Here is a 20,998-nt window from a genome sequence, read left to right as displayed (position 1 = left end):
CTGTAGGTTACCAGGTTAATTTTTGTGTTTTAGCACATTTTTATGTTCTTGTTTGGATTTAATTTTTTCGTTTAGGTTGTCTGTTATTATTTCTCCAAGGTATTTAAATTGGATTATTATTTTGACTTTAACACTGTTTTTGTTTACCTCTTTTAATTGTGTTGGTTTTTGGGACATAATTTCTGTCTTTTCAAATGGCATTTTGAGGCCAACTTTATTTTCAATGTTTTGAAGTTCTAATATCCGTGTTTTAGCTTTATTGATGTCATTTGCTAGCAGTGCCAAGTTGTCAACAAAACCAAAGCAGTTTCTTTTGATTTTTTGGTCTATTTTTATTTTTGGGAGACATTTTTAGAGCCATTCCCTCATTACCATTTCCACAGCACAGTTGAATAGTAATGGCAAAAGTCCATAGCCTTGAAGCAGTCCTGTTTTGATCTCTGAATTTCACTTTTGACTTAGTGTTTGTGAGGGTCAGTTTTATCATTTTTATTAATTTAGGATGTAGTCCAAAGTGTCTTAGAATTTTTAGTAGAAATTCTCTGTGGATGTAATCGTATGTTTTCTTGAAGTATACAAATGTTGTCACCATGTCTCTGTTTCTTTTTCTATTGTAATCTATTATTAGCTTGAAACTCATAATCTTGTCTGGACAGCTCCTCCAGGGTATGAAACCCTCCCTTGTATTCTCCTAGTTATTTATTGAGTTGTAAACCGATTCTGTTCAGGATGATTCTTGAAAGAATTTTGTATGTTGGGTATAGGAGTGAGATTCCCCTATAGTTGTTACGGGCTTGGTCTTCTTGCTTCCTTTGCGAAGTGAATTTAATTTTAATTACATAGCAATCTGAGCCTGTGTTTACTCGGAGGAAGACTTTTACATTGTAGATCTCATCGTGGTCGTGTTTGTCCATGAAGACATGATTTAGTTGCCATTCTTTAATGTAGTCAGGGTGTTTCCAGGTTTTGAGTTCTTGAAACGTGTGGAATTCAAGATTAGGATGTGGTTTCAGCAGAGATCAATGAGTCTCTGTTAACTTTCATTTTTTCTCTTGGGCAGGCCATTTTCTGATAATGTCACAATATATTTATTCTCTCTCTACTTGAATGTTGAAGTCTCCAATTAGTTCTTTAACATGATTTTTGAGGATGTTATTTATGGTGTGGTCAAACAGAATATTTTATAATACAAAAAAATAATCTCTTGGTGATGATTGATCTAAAAAAAAAATTCTTAATAAGTAATCGATGGATGAAGCTGTTACTTAATGAAAATCCATCATAACAAAAGAAAACAAACAAATACAATATTTGATTTTCATAAAAAAATTTGTGAAAATCAAATAACATATTTGTTTATTCTCTTTTGTTACTTTATTAAGCGTTGTTTAAACATAAACTGATTTCCATAAATAACCAAAGACAAACAATGCTGGATGACTGGATAAGTCTCATTACAATCTGTTAGAATCTATTAGTAATTAATCACCAAAGCAATTAATGTCATTTAAAATTTATTTTAAAAGAACAGCCTTGCTATTCTGAAAATCACTTCACAATCACACTAGAAGTAGAGGATATTTTAAACAGTTAAATAATTATGTAATAATAATAACTACAATAAAAATTATATTATTGTGAAAAATCCTCATTTGTTATCGCCAAACCAGAGAGACAGGTAAACATTATTATCTATGAATATGCATGCCTTTATTTTACAGAATGTTGTCCTTAAAATTTATAAACTGAAATCTCACATACACAGATTTAAGTGTATTGTTTTTAACATGCACATATACATTTAATCTTTATGTTGTTCCTAAAAAGGTAATTGAAAAGAAAGGAAACAATTTCTTTTCTCCAGAAATAAAATCTAATTTATATAAATAAAAATTAAAAACACTATACATACCAAACCATCGACAATGTAAGGAGCAGCAACAGCTCCTAACTGACAAACTGTTAAACTGGTACCAATAGCAGAATTACGATTAACAGTAGGAAATAATTCAGATGTTTGTAAAATAATTACAGCAAATACAGCTGCTATACAAAATCTACCAATTAAAGCCATGACAATCACCAATAGTTGTAATTCTGAAAAATACAATAAATTAATATCATGAACTGAAGTCAATGAAATAATTATTCTTTTTTCCTATTTTTATTTTATTCCTATGCAGAATCAGCTTTATGACCGCATTTTTTTCTACATACCTTCTTCTCAACACCTTGTTCAATATGCTCTGTTATTCATTCACAACATGCTTTCAAAAATAATGGTACAATATTGGCTTAATCCAATATTAATCCATATTAGCTTAATCCATATTATTAAGCTTTATCCATATTATTGGATATTAATCCAATATTGGCTTAATAATCCAGGGGCTGTTGCCTTGAGTCCAGTTTAGACTAGTTAAAATTAATAACCTAATGGATAACTCCTTAATAAAGGTAACGGATACGTCATAACAGATCTTCATCGATGAAAAAGCTAAAAGTGAATAAATATAGTTAAACTGCACTATCTCTGTGTCCATGAGAAAGCAAGCAGCTCTAATAGTTTCTCCCTAATATTAAATGAGCCAATAAAAAAAAAAAAAAATTTTTTTTAAATTAACAATTTTTTAATTTATACATCAAAAATGAACTTTTATTTTATTTACAGCCTTTTAGTACCTTAAAACATAGTAAATTCTGAACACTGCATCCTGAAGTTAGTCATCATTTTGATTCTCATATTCTTTGAGGTTCTATGTTTTCAATCATGTAATGCAAACTACCTCATGAACTCCAATAACTTCAGTTCTTTAATGCTTCACGATGGTGGATTCACTTCAAATAGCCTTACATGAGATCTGGTGATTATGTAGCCCAAAGAATATTAGAGTCTGGAGATAACATAATCTGTAAACAATTGTTTAATGGTAACAGCATTCCCATCATTGTCCTCAAAGAAACTGTTATTTTAGAGGATGCTGTTACGCACCATACAGTACTGTGCAGCAGTGATTTTGATCATTTCATTAGTGTTGTTTGGGTTTCATAGCATTACAATTCTTATATCTACGTTTTCAGGTGTACATATACTTCTTTGTACACCAAGAAGCTTCTTGTTCAATACTGAATAAATTTCTTCAAGATTCTGACCTAGACTTAATGGCACAAACTGATGTCATCATTTTGATGTCTATTGAACTGGTGTTGAAACAGCTTATTTCATCTTATTTCATGGAATTCGTTAATCACAAATGCTTGCTGTTTATCACTCCATTACTCCGCTATAATTGGGTGATATAGAAAGAAAAATATATTATGGTCAAATATTACTGAACGCATCTGAACGATGCCAAAAAAAATTATGTTTCCATTTATCTGTTTCAATGGCTCTTCTCTTTAAGAATCAAATTATATAGGGAATAACTTGATCTTTTAATAAAATCATATCATTACCACAAAATATTCTATAAAGAGTTTGTAGACTATATTAATACATTAGCTACCAGCTTGAATTGTGTGATTTTTCTGAGTTATTAGGTTTAATCAGACACTATTTCTGCTTTCATGCCAAGAGGTTCCTCCATCTCATATAATCAGCAATAAGATTATTAAAATTTTACATTAAACTGTCTTATTAGCTAAGCAGAAAGAGTAAGAAAAATATTTACAGAAGATTAGGTATTTTATATCATTTATAGTTTAATCTATATGGTAAATAAACCTTTTTTTTGATTTTTTTACATTATTTTTAAAGAAGTTTCAGTGAACTTTCACCTTTTTCATTTTTCTAATTAAAATAACTTATCATTTTTGAAACTTGTTCCTTATTTATAACCTTCGAACTTCCACAGGTTCAGATCCTAATGAAATAAAAGAAATGCTTACTACTCAAGATGAAACCATCTCTTTTCATAATTATTCTTAAAGCTGCTTAATCTTAAATCTTTTTAAAAGTTATAATAATATTAAAACAAGATTATACTGTTAAGAAACTAACCTCTTGGAATGATCAATATAATAAGAAGCGAGATTCCCGATAAAAAAAACAACAATGAACTAACTGGTTTTCTTCCAAAACATGATAAACATACAAATGATAACATATAACCAGGTGCCTCCACTGCTCCATTTAAAGCACAATATATATACTTATCTGTTGTAAAATTATCCGCATTAAATGCTGAAACATCAAATAATTTTAAAAATTATAATAATAATAATAAAAATATACACAGCATCCACTCTTCTTTATTCATTACCAATATTTCTATTAATAATTTATCCACTTAAACAAAATGTAACTCATCAACTGAATTCTTTAATTTTTCATATTTTAATTCTTAGATAATCTTCTATCTTTGTATGTTATCAATAAATAATATTAATAATGCAGGAATAATATTTCGTGTAAAAGAGGAGAAAAATATTAAAATTATTTTGCTTCATTAAAAAACGAAAAACTACATCTGATCAATTACTATAATAAATTTTGTGATCACAGCTCAATATTCAGAATTAAAAATAAGAATTGCCACGTAAAATTATTAATATTATTTATTATTATTATAATGTATCATTATTAAAAGAACTTTTTACCAGTGCAGGCTTAAAAGAAATTAAAAATTTGTATGTTGTTGATAGTTATTTTACATTCCAATTCTTAAGCCTGAGATTATAAAATTGACTTCTCCATGTAAGTGAGCAGACGCATTTTTTTCTTTAATTTATTTACATTATATATCATTACTGCATTAATAATTTAATAAAATCAATAGTAAAATTGATCTAAAGATCAGAAAATATTGGAAAGTTCTTTTAATATGGTTCCTGTTTTATTCTACTTTTTTATTTTTTTTCATTTTAAAAATGAGATGAAAATTCTGCTATGCAACATATCTTTTAATAAAAGAAATATTTTTGAAACTATTTTTAGAGAAATTTCCATCATTAATTTTCTGAATTTAAAAAAAAATTAAAAAATCCGACTGGTTAGTTAGCTTGATGAATTGCAAAAAAAAAAACTATACTTTACTCAAGCAATGTTTGTAATTAATTATCTAAATGTGCTGACAATAAAAATACTATGTTATATTATATTAATGATGTTGAACTGAATGCAAAAACAAAAAACATAGTTTACGCTTATAATTTTATTACAGTAAAATTCCAAGTATTTTTATTAGCAGAGAACCTTTTTATTGTTAAGTGCTCATATTATGTTGTATTTCAATTGAAAAATAATGAGCAGTATTGTAGTTAACAGAAAATAATTCTAAAAAGAAATTACCTTTAACAGAATATTAAAAATTACTATATTACAAAGTGAAGTTATGCTAAGAGATAATATGAACTCCTATACAAAAATATTGGTTAGTTATTAAGTACACTTTACCTTCTCAGTCACACGATCCAAAAACTTAAACTAAACTACTTAACCTCAAAATTCACTATTAATCTCAAAACTAAATTTAAATTAAAAAATCTATCTAGCAATTCTAACTGTGTCAGGATTAATTTATATATTTTATTTAGTGTTTATAGATATTCAATGCAAAGCACTTTTTCAAAACTCTCTCTCAGAATTTCTTAATACTGGATAAAAAAATATGCATGAATGTCACATCCAAATTAGAAATTGTGCATGATAATTAATATACAGTATACTACTTATAATTAATTATTTTAGTATTCCAGCTTAATTCTTACAATACAAAGTAAAATAAAAAAAAAAAAAACTAAGTTCATTTACCTATGCTATAATAAGAAATGGATGCAGAAAACCATGCAAAGTAGCAAATAAATGTCCGACGTCGTAGTTCAGTGGTTGCAAACAAAGAGAACACTTTTTTTAGTGACTGCATCAACCGCTGAAATGGTGTGCTTCGTTCACTTTCAACTGATGTTAATGAAGTTGTTTTATTTATTTCGGTCATTTTATCAATTTCATTGCCATTGCCTTCTTGATATCTTCTAGTTTGAGTTGGTGATTTATAACCAGCTTTGTGTAATATCTTCCAAGCATCCTTTGAGCGATTTTGAGACATTAACCAACGTGGTGACTCAGGTAGAAACCTGGAATAAATTATCTTTAATACATAAAAAAAAAAATAATAAAAGTGAAGAATATATCTCCAATCTCTTGATTGAAAACTTCAATAAAATAGTAAAAACAGAGACAGGTCAAGTAACAGTAATTTGATTCAGAAATTAATTGAGAAGAAAAACATAATAAAATACGGAAACCAACCGCTACTTATTTAATTATCATTGTAAAAGTTTCTGGTGTCCCTGGCAACCTGACAATTTAACCAACATTATTATCAGGAATGCCACAGGATGTAGAATCCTGGAAAAATTGAATTGCTGTAAGTAAAGATGACATTTACTAGTCAAGTGAATAAATGGTTACCATAAATTAAATGCAGGTTACAGGTTCTTGGCTTCTGAGAAGCCCAGATTTGACACCCATAGACTTTTTTCTATGGGGATACATTAAAAACATTGTCTATAGTGAAAAATCAGGGATGTACAACATTTAAGACAACAGTTCACTGCAGCTATTGCCGTTGTTATGCCTGTGATGATCCAGGGGACCTGGGCAGAGTCGATTATCAGCCGCATGTTTGCAGAGCAACCAACAGTGCTCATAATGAAAACATTCTAAGGTATGTAAAAAAACTTTTTTTTTACAAAAAATGAGAATTTAAAAAAAAAATACTCGTTTGATTATATCTAGTAGTGCTACAACTGCTACAACCTTTTTCAATGATCCTGTATAAATATAATTATGATTTTTTCCTACAAATTAGTAGATTACACTGTATTTGATACACTTTAATTTTATATTACTATCTTTATCCCATACAAAACAAAATCAAAAGGGCTTAATGGCTTTGTTTATATCAATTTGTATTAAAATGTTTGTATAGGATTACTAATGAACAACATAACCTGTTTTAAATTAATTTTGAAAATTATTTCATTTTAATTAGATATCAAAATTTAAATGACTGAGATCTTATGTTTCACTTGAAATAAATTCCAATGGGCTGTGGCCTCTTAATTATTAGTAATTAGAATAAATTCATCCTATCTGATGATAGGATGAATTTATTCTAATTACAAGTACATCATACAGAATATTTTTAACATTCATTGCATTTTTTATTACAAGAAGTTCACTTTTTAACTCTTTATTTTTTTTGTTTAATTACTAATGTCCAACTTGTAATTATCTAAATTTATATTTACGCCAGCGATTGCATTAATTAATTTAGTTTTGTATTGTTGGCAGATTCAGTAAAGATTGAATAATTATTATTCAAATTGTTTATATAACCTTTAATGAACTGAAGTTCAGCAACTAGGCTAATATACAGAGTATCTGATAAATCAATACCTCTCTTTACTTTGATGATACATAATGTTGTATCATCTTTTTAAAAGTAACAATTATACAGAAATCAACCTTATTCCTTACTATTTATGTTTCAGGTAACTGAAAATGCCTCCAGTTCTCAGCAAATAAAAAGAGCAAAAATTGCAGCAAGATACCAAGTATGGAAATTAGTGGTTCAAGTCCAGCATTGATGAAGAGCTGAGAATGGTGGAAATGCAACACTTAATCCAAAAACTATTAGAACCTGCCATTGTAAATTAATGACAACAGGTTCTATATTGGATCTGCTTCATTCTAGTCTATCAACAACTGCATGGTCTGAAGAAAATGTTACCCAAGTAAGGGCTATATTTGAAAGAAGCCCAACAAAGTTCATTCATCAGGCATCCAGAAAAAGCGGAATAATTCATACCATTCATACTATTTTAAATAAAGATTTTAATTTCCATCCTGGAAGCCTCATTATGTTCAGAAACTCTTTCCCAAGAACTGTGACTACCATATGTAATTTTCAGAAATTATGTTAGGATGGAAGGAGGATAATCCTAATCTGTTTGATAATATTTAATGGACTGATGAGGCAATGTTTCATGTCGGTGGTTTTGTTAATAGGCATAACCGTCACTATTGGTGTAATGCTGTCCAGGTGCTGTCCAAGAACTCTTGATGACCTTGAACAAAGACTCCATGATATTTTGAACGCTGTACCCCATGACTTCTTAAGAAAAGTTGTGAATAATGTGCAAAAACATTTATAGAAGTGTACTGACAATCCTAGTGCTTTTTTTCCGAATTCTACGGGAGATTATTCTAAGGGGGACTCTGTACTACTTACAAGTAAAATTACACCTATATTCATTAGTAATAAAAAACATCACTTATTTAAAAAAAATTTACATTTTTTAAACTTACCAAAAGTTTAATAACAGTATTATCAATGGAACAGATATATAAAGTTGTAACTCCCTCCAGTTATGTGCAACTAATGCTGCAACTGGTAATAATATATAACCAATTGGATACGACACATTGAACATACAACCAAACAGTGTCCTCAATTTTTTAACAGCAACTTCAGTCACTAAAAAAAATAAAAAAAAACAAGAAATAAAACATAAAAAAAACTTCACTAATCAATTCAATACTAATCAGTAAGCAAAAAGTGAAAGTAGACTAATTAGATTGTATGAGAGACTTTTAGTAAAACAATGCGATCTTATTTTCATAACTTGAAATATTGAAATCCAAATGAAATATTTTAAAACCAGTTTTTCCTCAAAAATACTAAATTGCACCAACAAAAAAGAAAATATCAGTTGAAAGATTTAAGGATGTTATCAGCTGTAATGACTACTAATGTAAATAGCAATCTGTAAGTGAAACTTCCCACCATCTGACCACTACTTACACATATGATAAAAACCTCAGAGAAGCACATAATATACTATAAGATATATATGCTACAAGACTTACATGTTATAAGATTTTCTTAGTCCTTGAAAATGGCCACCCCAAAATCCAATTATGAACAATAAATACACAATATTAATTTATAAAACGGAAAATTTATTCCTTGATATTAAGAGAATTACTTTTACTTTTCATACGTATGAATAAATAAGTATTTTTACTTATTTCTAAAATATGATTGATAATATTGGACTTATTTACATTTTGAATGTAGGCTTAGTAGATCTGTTTTTAGTATCCCAGTTCTCAAACCCCATTCTCAAAGTCTTGATTTTGAAATTCAATAAACAATTTTGCATAGTCCATCCAGTTAAGTTTCAGCTTATAATATGCAAAACAAATCCATATTGTTAATTTAGTGCAGTACGTGAAGTTTGTCATATACAAATTACAAACAATCTGTTTTAACTACAGAAATGTTCACAAATGTTAATTCAGGACAATAAAAAAAAAAGATTTATCAGAATGGTGAAATTCAAATTTCAATAATAAATGTGCATCAAAATTTTTTTTTTTTTTTTTTTTTTTTTTGTCTTCAGTCACTTGACTGGTTTGATGCAGCCCTCCAAGATTCCCTATCTAGTGCTAGTCGTTTCATTTCAGTATACCCTCTACATCCTACATCCCTAACAATTTGTTTTACATATTCCAAACGTGGCCTGCCTACACAATTTTTCCCTTCTACCTGTCCTTCCAAAATTAAAGCGACTATTCCAGGATGCCTTAGTATGTGGCCTATAAGTCTGTCTCTTCTTTTAACTATATTTTTCCAAATGCTTCTTTCTTCATCTATTTGCCGCAATACCTCCTCATTTGTCACTTTATCCACCCACCTGATTTTTAACATTCTCCTATAGCACCACATTTCAAAAGCTTCTAACCTTTTCTTCTCAGATACTCCGATTGTCCAAGTTTCACTTCCATATAAAGCGACACTCCAAACATACACTTTCAAAAATCTTTTCCTGACATTTAAATTAATTTTTGATGTAAACAACTTATATTTCTTACTGAAGGCTCGTTTAGCTTGTGCTATTCGGCATTTTATATCGCTCCTGCTTCGTCCATCTTTAGTAATTCTACTTCCCAAATAACAAAATTCTTCTACCTCCATAATCTTTTCTCCTCCTATTTTCACATTCAGTGGTCCATCTTTGTTATTTCTACTACATTTCATTACTTTTGTTTTGTTCTTGTTTATTTTCATGCGATAGTTCTTGCGTAGGACTTCATCTATGCCGTTCATTGTTTCTTCTAAATCCTTTTTATTCTCGGCTAGAATTACTATATCATCAGCAAATCGTAGCATCTTTATCTTTTCACCTTGTACTGTTACTCCGAATCTAAATTGTTCTTTAACATCATTAACTGCTAGTTCCATGTAAAGATTAAAAAGTAACGGAGATAGAGAACATCCTTGTCGGACTCCCTTTCTTATTATGGCTTCTTTCTTATGTTCTTCAATTGCTACTGTTGCTGTTTGGTTCCTGTACATGTTAGCAATTGTTCTTCTATCTCTGTATTTGAACCCTAATTTTTTTAAAATGCTGAACATTTTATTCCAGTCTACGTTATCGAATGCCTTTTCTAGGTCTATAAACGCCAAGTATGTTGGTTTGTTTTTCTGTAATCTTCCTTCTACTATTAATCTGAGGCCTAAAATTGCTTCCCGTGTCCCTATACTTTTCCTGAAACCAAATTGGTCTTCTCCTAACACTTCCTCCACTCTCCTCTCAATTCTTCTGTATAGAATTCTAGTTAAGATTTTTGATGCATGACTAGTTAAACTAATTGTTCTGTATTCTTCACATTTATCTGCCCCTGATTTCTTTGGTATCATTACTATAACACTTTTTTTGAAGTCTGACGGAAATTCCCCTTTTTCATAAATATTACACACCAGTTTGTATAATCTATCAATCGCCTCCTCCCCTGCACTGCGCAGTAATTCTACAGGTATTCCGTCTATTCCAGGAGCCTTCCTGCCATTTAAATCTTTTAATGCTCTCTTAAATTCAGATCTCAGTATTGTTTCTCCCATTTCATCCTCCTCAACTTCCTCTTCTTCCTCTATAAAACCATTTTCTAATTCATTTCCTCCGTATAACTCTTCAATATATTCCACCCATCTATCGACTTTACCTTTCGTATTATATATAGGTGTACCATCTTTGTTTAACACATTATTAGATTTTAATTTATGTACCCCAAAATTTTCCTTAACTTTCCTGTATGCTCCGTCTATTTTACCAATGTTCATTTCTCTTTCCACTTCTGAACACTTTTCTTTAATCCACTCTTCTTTCGCCAGTTTGCACTTCCTGTTTATAGCATTTCTTAATTGCCGATAGTTCCTTTTACTTTCTTCATCACTAGCAAAATTTTTAAAATTCACAAACTTTATTGTTGTTCAATGGTGAATTGTACTTCTATATAAATCAACGAATGCATCTTTCTCTTTCTGTACATTTTTTAAAATCAATTTTTCTTGAACTTTGTCAAACATTCGTGAAATTAATCTGCTTAAAACAAGTCTCTTTTATAAATTTATAACATGGACGAAATGTTAGTCATTAAAAATTTAATCTAACTACTTAACTGTTTTTAAAAGCTTAATTAAAATCAAAAATTATATTTAAAAAAAATTAATTTGAGCATTTTCTATTTTCAGAATTATCTCAATAAATGAAACGGTTTACTTGAATCTTTCTTGCCTGTTGTTAATAGTACTATGTATCCCTATTAATATGTACACATACCCTCACTTTTTCTCTCTCACACATTACCAAGTTAGATTTACCCACAGGCAATATACCTACATATGGTGTATGAAGTCTCATATACACCAGAACCTGCAATACCAATTCCAAATCTGGCAATATTAAATATAATAAAACTAGGCATTATTGCTGCTAAAGGAGCAGATACCAGATACAAGAATGTTGCCAAAACAAAGCTCCATTTCCTGCCATACCTAAAAAATTAAAAGAGTAATTAAAAAACACAAAATTATTAAAGTATACGTGAAACTAAATGTTCTACATAAAATAACAAACTATGATCTAATAACTAACATTAAGCATTTCCACACCTATGTTTATATAAACTTTCTTTTTTATTTTCACCAGTAAAACATGTCTTGAAAGTTTGTTAGATTTTTTGTGAATCATCTGTAAATGCCTCCCATTAATAATATTGGAAAAAATGGAAGCAAGACAGAATTTATTAAGGTGGAAACAAGAGTTTAATATGTTAATATATGGCAAATGTCTGCATTGCACAAATAATTTTATAGAACTGATTAATGATGAATATTAATTCACGCAAAATACCTAATAATTATTGCTTTTCTTCTAGTAATATAAGGTAGAAAACATGTAGTCCTTCTATTACTTGAAAGAAAAAACTATATAAAGAAAAATTCTAAAAAAAGATTATATTTCAATTTCAATTATAAACAGTAATAAAATTGAATTATTATGCAAGTTTGAGAAAAATAAACAGAATTAACTACAATGGCCATACAATTATATTTTTTTTTTGGAAATATGAAAAGGAAAAAAGTAGGTGCACAATAAAAGGAAAATAAATAAATAACTGGCGGATGAAAAATTAAAAGAGTTATAAATCTTATGATATATAAAGGAATAAAAGGCTAATCTTTTGTCCATGACTGCTGATGGTAAAAATTATACAAAACTACCTTGAAATGATGTAAATGTACTGCAATGATTGCAATTCAAGTTTACCATAGTACATTATGGTAAAGTTATGTTTTAAACTACCTTTTTTTGTTATCAGAATTTTTAAATCTCCATAGATGATTGTGGCATGAATTATTTAATATTAGAGTAAGTCTGTATACCTATTTTCATCTTAGCTTCTTTCAAATAAAAACTGATTGAATGTTTGACTTATTTTTTTTTTATTTTGCTTATTTATTTTAATTTAAAATTTTGATTTGTGATGTCAAAGATCTTTTTGAAGTTTATGATATAAGAAAGGAACAAAAAACATAAATGGCATTATTTATAAAAAAAAAAAAAAATATATATCTTACTTATCAGCAATAATTCCAAACAAGACACCACCAACAAATTTACCAAATGCTATTACAACTTGAGAGAAGGAACGTAAGGGTGCTCTACTGCATACTAGATCCCACTGCAAGAAACAAAAATTATTAAAACTGTTGCAAAATAAATAATGTAAAATTAACATTGCCAGTCATTTATTAATGAAAAAAAGTTATTAATCAAATGATAGACTCGGCAAGTAAACTGACTGTATTGTTACAGTAAAATCAATTACTATCCACATTAATAATTTTATACAGTCAATTCACCATTATCCCCTCAGTTCATAAAAACTGTATACCAATAATTAAATAAACTTGCTATCAGGAAGATAGTCAATTAATCCTTCTTTTAATATAGTCAGTCTTTTCTTCTTTCTTTTTCCTGTTTAGCCTCTGGGAATTATCGTTCAGGGATTACTTCAGAGCATGAATGAGGATGATATGTACGAGTGTAAATGAAGTGTAGTCTTGTAGTCTCAGTTCGACCATTCCTGAGATGTTTGGTTAATTGAAACCCAACCACCAAAGAAACATCAGTATCCACGATCTAGTATTCAAATCCATATTAAAGTAACTGCCTTTACTAAGACTTGAACGCTAGAACCTCGACTTCCAAAATCAGCTGATTTGGGAAGACGTATTTACCACTACACCAACCCGGTGGGTAATATAGTCAGTTTATAAAGTCCAAACTGTCTTGCCCTGTGTTATTCATGGCCTAATTCATGTCAAAACCAACTTTATTACCACTTCTATAATCATCTGATAAAATATTGATTTTTTTTTTTTGCCTTCAGTCATTTGACTGGTTTGATGCAGCTCTCCAAGATTCCCTGTCTGGAAAATGTAGCTCTCTGCATTTTCATATAAACAAAATATTGATAGCGATAAAATAAATATTATTAATAATATAGATGATCAAACATTACAAATATTTATAAATATTTTTCACAATTTTTAGCACAATTCAAATTTCTATTTTAATTTTTGTTGTTTTTAATGTTCAAAAATTTAAGTTCACAGAATGCCATCTTAAATTCATAATTTTAACTTCATGAATCATACGATATACAGTATATTAGTAAAAATAAAGTGATTTTTTAATAAAAAAGAAAGAAAATATTTTAATTTTTCTTAATCACTGCTTGTTTTTGGTAAAATTCAAAATGTTCAGGATTATACTTAAGCTCACAATCATGCACCACAATCAAAACATAGAAAAAGAAGAAAGCAAAATATTAAGTCAAAATTAAAATTAAGATAAAATAAGAAAAATAAAATAAAAGCAGACTCCGCACAATTCAGCACAGATATCAGTATATACTGAGTGATTCAAAAATGATTTCACAACTTTAAAAACATATAAAAATTTATTGAAATAACTTAAAGACTCAGGTAAGGTTTTATTTCACAGAAAAACACATTAAGTTTGTTATTAAACAATCACTTTGGTTCAATATGGCTTCCATTAGAAATGTGACACACACATCCCACCTGAAGTTGATTACATTCCAGACTGTACCCAGCAAATTGGGCATTACCTCTGCAGGTGTAGCATTAATTCAAAATTTTATCTCAACAAGATCAGCAGGCAAAGGTGGTAGGTACATAAAGCTGATCTTTAATGAAATTCCACAAGAGAAAATTTGGGGAGCGAGATGGCCATGCAATTGGATTCTCATGATCAATCCACCGACCTGGGAATTGAACATCAAGAAAATCTCAGAGTTCTAGGCAGTAGTGAGGTGGTATTTCATCTTGCTGATACTATTGGCATCCATCTTGGACATCATTGTCTAACTGAGCGATTAGAAAATTTTGAAGCATTTCCAGATAAACGGTACCATTTAAGGTTGCCTCTTGGAAGAACAGGCTGTAAGTCTTTGTTTGCTTTAGGCAAAAGAAAGGGTCAAGAATGTTCTTCAAAGTTTCATGAGGGTTTTTGGTATCCCATATTTGGCAATTATGGGTGTATGCCAAACAGTCATTTGTGGAATGCCAGTCTCTCATGATGCATGTCGAATTGATTTCTTTGGACTACGTGCAAAGCTTTCTCTGAATTGTTTCACAGCAGCATCAGGAATGCATGAGTGTCCTGGTGATTTTGTATGTTTAACAGAACAATCTGTCTCAAGATAGATTTGGTGACAAGAGTAAATTGTAAGCCTATTAGGAGACTCCCTACCACACTCTCTACAAAAATTACATTGAACTGCAGATGCCGACTGCAAATGTTGAAACCAAAACACACAACAAGCACGTTCCACACCAGTAAATGTATCTATCTTTAACAACACTGGTGGCCGAATTTGCTGCTAATGAACAACATGAGTCAAAACTTTATGTGTTTTGTAAGGAAATGAAACCTCAACCGAATCTGTAAGACATCTAAGTAAATAAATTTCTCTGTAAATTTTTATATGCTTTTAAAGCTGTGAAGTCCTTTTGGAATCACCCTGGTATCTTGTTAATACAAATTTGTAAGATTATGTTAAATATTTCAATTAATAACATTTACAAAGATTATGTTTGATATTCATTAAATTATTGTATTTATTCCTAGTAAACAAAGAAAATTATTATTACTACCATTCTATAATGATGGGCGGCTATTTTTTTCTTCTATACAAATTTCATAAAAAAAAGTGATTCAGGATGGAAGGGAAATAATTTGGAAACTGATTCTAGCTTGAAATACGAAAAAAGTTCAAATAATTTTTTAAATTTCATTGGGGACCTCATTTCATTGGGGTAACTGAAATCCGGATGAAATTTTTCGATTACAAAGCATTTACGGACATACATGTGTATGAGCTGTTTAATTTTTATTTCAAGTTCTCAAATCAGTTCCCAAGTTATTTCTCTTTCTCCCTAAATCATCTAGTATATCTTAGGGCACATACTAATCTCTTGGTAATTATTTTCCAGGAAAAATATTTAATACAAAATTATATAATGCAATCTTTTATAAAAAATTTAATAAAAAACATTTATTTAACTTTAAATAAAATTTGAAACAATACAATGTTAACAAATTTTATTTTTATTTTGGTTAAACCAATATATACAGTGGATCACAACTCTGTTATAACTTGTTCTACTAATGTAAATAATAGCAAAATATCATATAAATATATGTCCTAAAATGCTTCGTTTGTGAGTTACAGCTAGAGAAAATTTCACTCAGATTTCATCTTCACCAATGAAAAGAGGTTGTACTGAAATTTTTAGTAATTTAATTAAGGGGCAGCTATAGTGATTTTTATAGTTTTTGATCTGAAAAATTGAATACAATAGGTCCCAGAACTGTATCTGTGGTAGTGTTTGAGAAATCTGGGGTGAAAAACCAGTAAATTTGGGTATGTCTGACATACAATAACTTTGTTAAGCGAGTAATAAACACATAAAACTTTTAAATAAAACTAGTACAAAATTTGATTTTGAACAAAATGGTTTAAGATAAGTTAAATAAAATAAAGAAAAGTTGGAAAAATTCAAATTTTATTTAGAAACAGAACATTAGTCAGAAAAGTACTTATTTAATCTAAACAAAAATCATTGCTGTAATTACGTCTTGATTTTATATTAATTTTCATTAGTTAAAGTAAATTTCATAATAGAATCAAAATTATTGTTTGTGAAATAATTTACTTAATTTGTAAATTAAATGAAGATATATATATATATATATATATGAAGATCTTATTTTTTATAATAAGATATAATAGTAAGAGTAAATAAATGCTTAAATAATTTTAATGTGTATAATCTCTCAATATTTTTTGTCTTACCAATGGAATATGACACTATTATAAAAATACAGAATGTAAAAATTGCACAATTCAGAAAGTAGGCAAGAAGCAAAGAAAGGTTTCTGCATAACTTTCTATGTCTGTAAGTTTTCTTCAAATAAACTCACAAAAATTGTTATTATTAATGCAAAAAAAAGTTTTAATACATTATACAATTCAATCTGTCCCCTTTTTTTAATCTTAACGTTCGTAACTCTTTAAAGAAGCATTTTATTTTAGAGAATACTATATTAACTTAAATTTAATAGTTTTGTGATGCAGATTATCATAACCAAACTCTGACTTACATTTTGAATTTTCTTTAACTATTTATCAGTAGCTGCTGCAAATACATCACAATATCATACAGATGCTGTACGATATAAATGTTTAATCTTTATGTTCAATGACGTACTTGAGCAATCCCCTTGTCGTGAACCCTGCTGATTAGTACCAGTTAGTAAGAAAATGCGTATGTTAATTCCATAAGATACATTTTTATCTGGCTAATTATGCAACCATTAGCAAGTAACACACGATTCAGAAAAAAGTAACTGGCACTATTCCATAACTACTGGCTGATAGCCCTCTCAAGAGTTCCCTACATTTTATAATCTGAGAATGATAATGAATTTTTGTATCTATTAAGGTCTTTGGACTAATAACTGTATAAGTAAAGATTTAACAAAAGGCATTTAAAAATTATATTGCAAACAAAATTAAATTACTGTGTATGTGTGTGTATATATATATATATATTTATATTATGAGCCATAATTGTGTTGATTATAGCCTAAAACTTATAGGCAACTTAATATGAGAGGAATTCAACTCTCAAAAATGCCACAGCATTCCCAAGAATAATAAATAACATTCCATGCCAGCCTTACTGAGGGGTGTGAGGAATGAAGGTTCTCTGTCGCCTACTTCACTCAACTAAATATATTTTTCACTTCCCTCCTTTCTATGAAAAACAAAGCAACAGCATTATACAGTTTGCAAGAAAAATAAACCGATTACATTAAATTACATAATTACCTCACTGACGATAGTTGACTTTGGATGTTTTTCATTGTACTGGAATTGATCGCAAGATATTAACAGTGGCTTATCTTTTGTCCTATTAATAAATTCTATAGTTTCATTATAACCAATATTTGCAAAATGTGTATAATTCCAGTTATAAAATGCACAACTACTATCATTTGCACTGAAAAAAATTAACGTAAAATAATTAGAGTCTTTATATAAAATTATTAATGTTTACATATTGTAAATTACGCTATAGTAAATCAAAATTAAGAATAAAAATAATAAAGATGCTACCACTCCACTGACCTCAGTGGTGGAGGGGTTAGGTCTTTGTTTCTCATCCAGAAAGTTCTGGGTTTGAACCCCGGTTAGAATTCCTCACATGGTACAAATATTTTGTCATATTCCCATGCACAAGCCTCAAGTTTATATGATGAATTAATCATCTAACCCAAGAAAATAATTTAACAAAAAAATACTAATGATACACAATAAATTGTGTATTTCTAACAGTGTTAATATAATAAAGGTAAAATTTAAAAATAACTTGACAAAAACTAACAAGTTTTGGGTACTTTTCAAGAAGACGCCCATAGCCGATCTATAGTTAGTCAGTTGTTGTAGTTACTCAGTTAGTTGTGAGATAGCGCCACTGAAAGGAGAAAAATAAATAGTACATTTGTTTTTCTTTTTAAATACATACATTGTACTGTAATATCATTATAATAATACAATGATACTGTAATAACAAAATAAAATACAACATTCTTTTAGCACAGTAATTTACGTACATAAACAGCCTAATCCGTACTTCTGCATTAAATGAGAGTCTCAATTTACACGATTTCATTATACGCGGAAATTTTCCAGAAGCAAACTTAACCTTAGCGTAATTCGGTTTAGATTATATTTATTTATTACATAAAGTTAAATTATTATTTTATTTATTTTCTCCTTTCAATGGCCCCATCTAACAACTAACTGATTAGGTACAGATCGGCTGCGGGCGCTTCTTGAAAAGTGCTAAGATTTGTTTTAGGAATGCCAATCATTCAATTTTGATTATTAAGGAAAGATAGTCATAAAAATTAATGAAAAATTTCAGAATATCAATGATAAATTAAAAAAGTACTACTAATGTCCAAGATATAAATACAGAATGTTTCTAAAACGGTGGGCTGGATATACTTTTTTGGATTCTTCTTGTAAAACTAAACAAAAAATATCCTTAGGAAAAATGGCGATTTCTCCTTCGTGTTTCAAATGATGATGACAGAGGTCATTTGAAACATATTATTGTTTATTCAACTCAACATTGAGGATCTTCAAGAAAGGATCCAAAATGAATTTCAAGAAATTAGGAATACTGGAATTTTTGAACGGTTAAGACAATCTCTCAGAAAATGACTGGAGACTTGTATAATTTCTAATGGTGGACACTTTGAACATCTCTGATAACTTTTAACAATTGTTAACTGTTTGAACACCTAATGTTCTACAATAATTAATTAAGATTATAATCGGTAGTTTTATTTTTTTAATTAGTAGGTCTTATTATTGTGAAAAAATTATAACTTAACTTGATACTAATTTGCAATACTAGAATTAACAATAAATAAATATTTCATGGAATTGAATGTGAAGTGCATGAAAACAGACACAAAATTACATCAATTTTCTGCCATAATTCAGGTATTTATGAACTGATTTAAAAAAATAAAATGTCATTTTGTCCAAAATAAAAGGCTTAATATTTTAGCAAAGCATAAATTTTGATAAAACTAATATTTACGGAGATATAATGGATTGAAAAATAAACATAGCCACCATTTTATAATTTGCGAAGTTATTTAATTCCTGATTTTTTTTCTAATTTTGCAACTTTATTACCAAGGCGCTTACCAGATATTAATGTGATTCGTCTATCCTAACTTGAGATATAAATTTTTATATAGATATAACAAAATGGCGAGACATGGGAAGAACGAAGGAGAAATCGCCATTTTTCCTACGGATATTTTTTGTTTAATTTTTAAAAGTAGAATCTGAAAAAAATATAGCCACCCCACCATTTTAGAAACACTGTTGTGTGTGTGTGCGTGAGTGCGCGCGCGTGTGTTTTTACACACTTTTATGTTGTTTTTTTCAAAAACTTAATGCAAAAGCATTGTTCAATGCATACATTAATATAAATAAAATATAATTTTAATAAATGTTATACAAGCAAATGATAAATATACGAGTTACTGTTTATAAAGCATTTAGAAATTTATTAAATTAAAATAAAAATATAATAGATTCATTAATATTTTTTAAAAGTTTGTCTCGATCCTCAATTAATACTTACATCTACTTTACCATATTTCATTATATAAAAATACTTAATATTTTCCATAAATAAGTTGCAATAATTTAATTTAATATGCTAACTCCTTTAATCAAGAGAATCACTGCTGTTAAGGGATGGGAATGGGCAAATTTCAAGAATAGTTGAAATGAGTATTCTAAATACTCATAAAAATTAAACTAAAATAATTAATTCAGAAACTGTATATAGATAAATCAAAGAAAATATAATTAAAATGGAGAAAATCTTCACGAGAAAAGTGATAAAAACTGACAACATTACCATTATTGTATTCATAATGGAATAATTACATTTACCAAAATAATGGTAAAATGATTTTTGACAGCTAAATGAATCTCAATGGTACAGCAGCCATATTTGTTGATTTGACATCCTGTAATTATTTGTTTCCCAAAATAAGAATCACTCACCCAGTTAATAGTACATAAGGAAAAAAATCGGTGTATATTTTAAAGCTTTCAGATTAATCTGCTATAACATTGCTTCCAACAGTAAAAAGTTTTTAATGCAACTGAAATGTGGAAAGGCGTCACAGTACATTAAAGAGAATGAATTCTAATACACAATATTTAAAAAATAAACCATAATTATCAGCCCAATTTATTTTTTAAAGAGATGTGTGTAAATTATATGACTGTCTCCTATATTACATTATAATTTCAACTAATAATTATGTCCTACACTTCACATTCTCCCATAATGCAAACTTCTATCTTCTAATCTAAACAATCTTTTATCAACTAATTTTCCTATCTTCTTTGATCATTCTACTTCCGTACTGTTTTCCTTTGAAGCACCTTAATAAAACACTAAACTCGACATCATATTACACAGTATTTATTATGGTTACATATATT

At 28.8% G+C, this 20,998-nt stretch overlaps 1 protein-coding gene across 10 annotated transcripts in view; it reads right to left on the bottom strand.

Annotated features, from left to right (window-relative positions):
• Positions 1 to 20,998, bottom strand: part of LOC142331787 (organic cation transporter protein-like) — an 82,087-nt gene that overhangs the window by 6,493 nt on the left and 54,596 nt on the right. For all 10 annotated transcript variants that reach the window (XM_075377895.1, XM_075377892.1, XM_075377891.1 and 7 more), the window contains exons 3-9: positions 17,780 to 17,951; positions 12,933 to 13,036; positions 11,692 to 11,846; positions 8,315 to 8,483; positions 5,753 to 6,075; positions 4,001 to 4,183; positions 1,913 to 2,097 (exon numbers count right to left, since the gene is read on the bottom strand). In XM_075377895.1, the coding sequence (XP_075234010.1) occupies positions 1,913 to 2,097; positions 4,001 to 4,183; positions 5,753 to 6,075; positions 8,315 to 8,483; positions 11,692 to 11,846; positions 12,933 to 13,036; positions 17,780 to 17,951 (1,291 nt within the window). The remainder of the gene's footprint in view (positions 1 to 1,912; positions 2,098 to 4,000; positions 4,184 to 5,752; positions 6,076 to 8,314; positions 8,484 to 11,691; positions 11,847 to 12,932; positions 13,037 to 17,779; positions 17,952 to 20,998) is intronic.

The sequence above is a fragment of the Lycorma delicatula genome, chromosome 10, assembly GCF_047948215.1.
Source record: "Lycorma delicatula isolate Av1 chromosome 10, ASM4794821v1, whole genome shotgun sequence".
In the NCBI taxonomy this organism is placed as follows: domain Eukaryota; kingdom Metazoa; phylum Arthropoda; class Insecta; order Hemiptera; family Fulgoridae; genus Lycorma; species Lycorma delicatula.
Note: the sequence above shows the minus strand (reverse complement) of the source record. Positions and strands in the feature narration are given on the sequence as shown.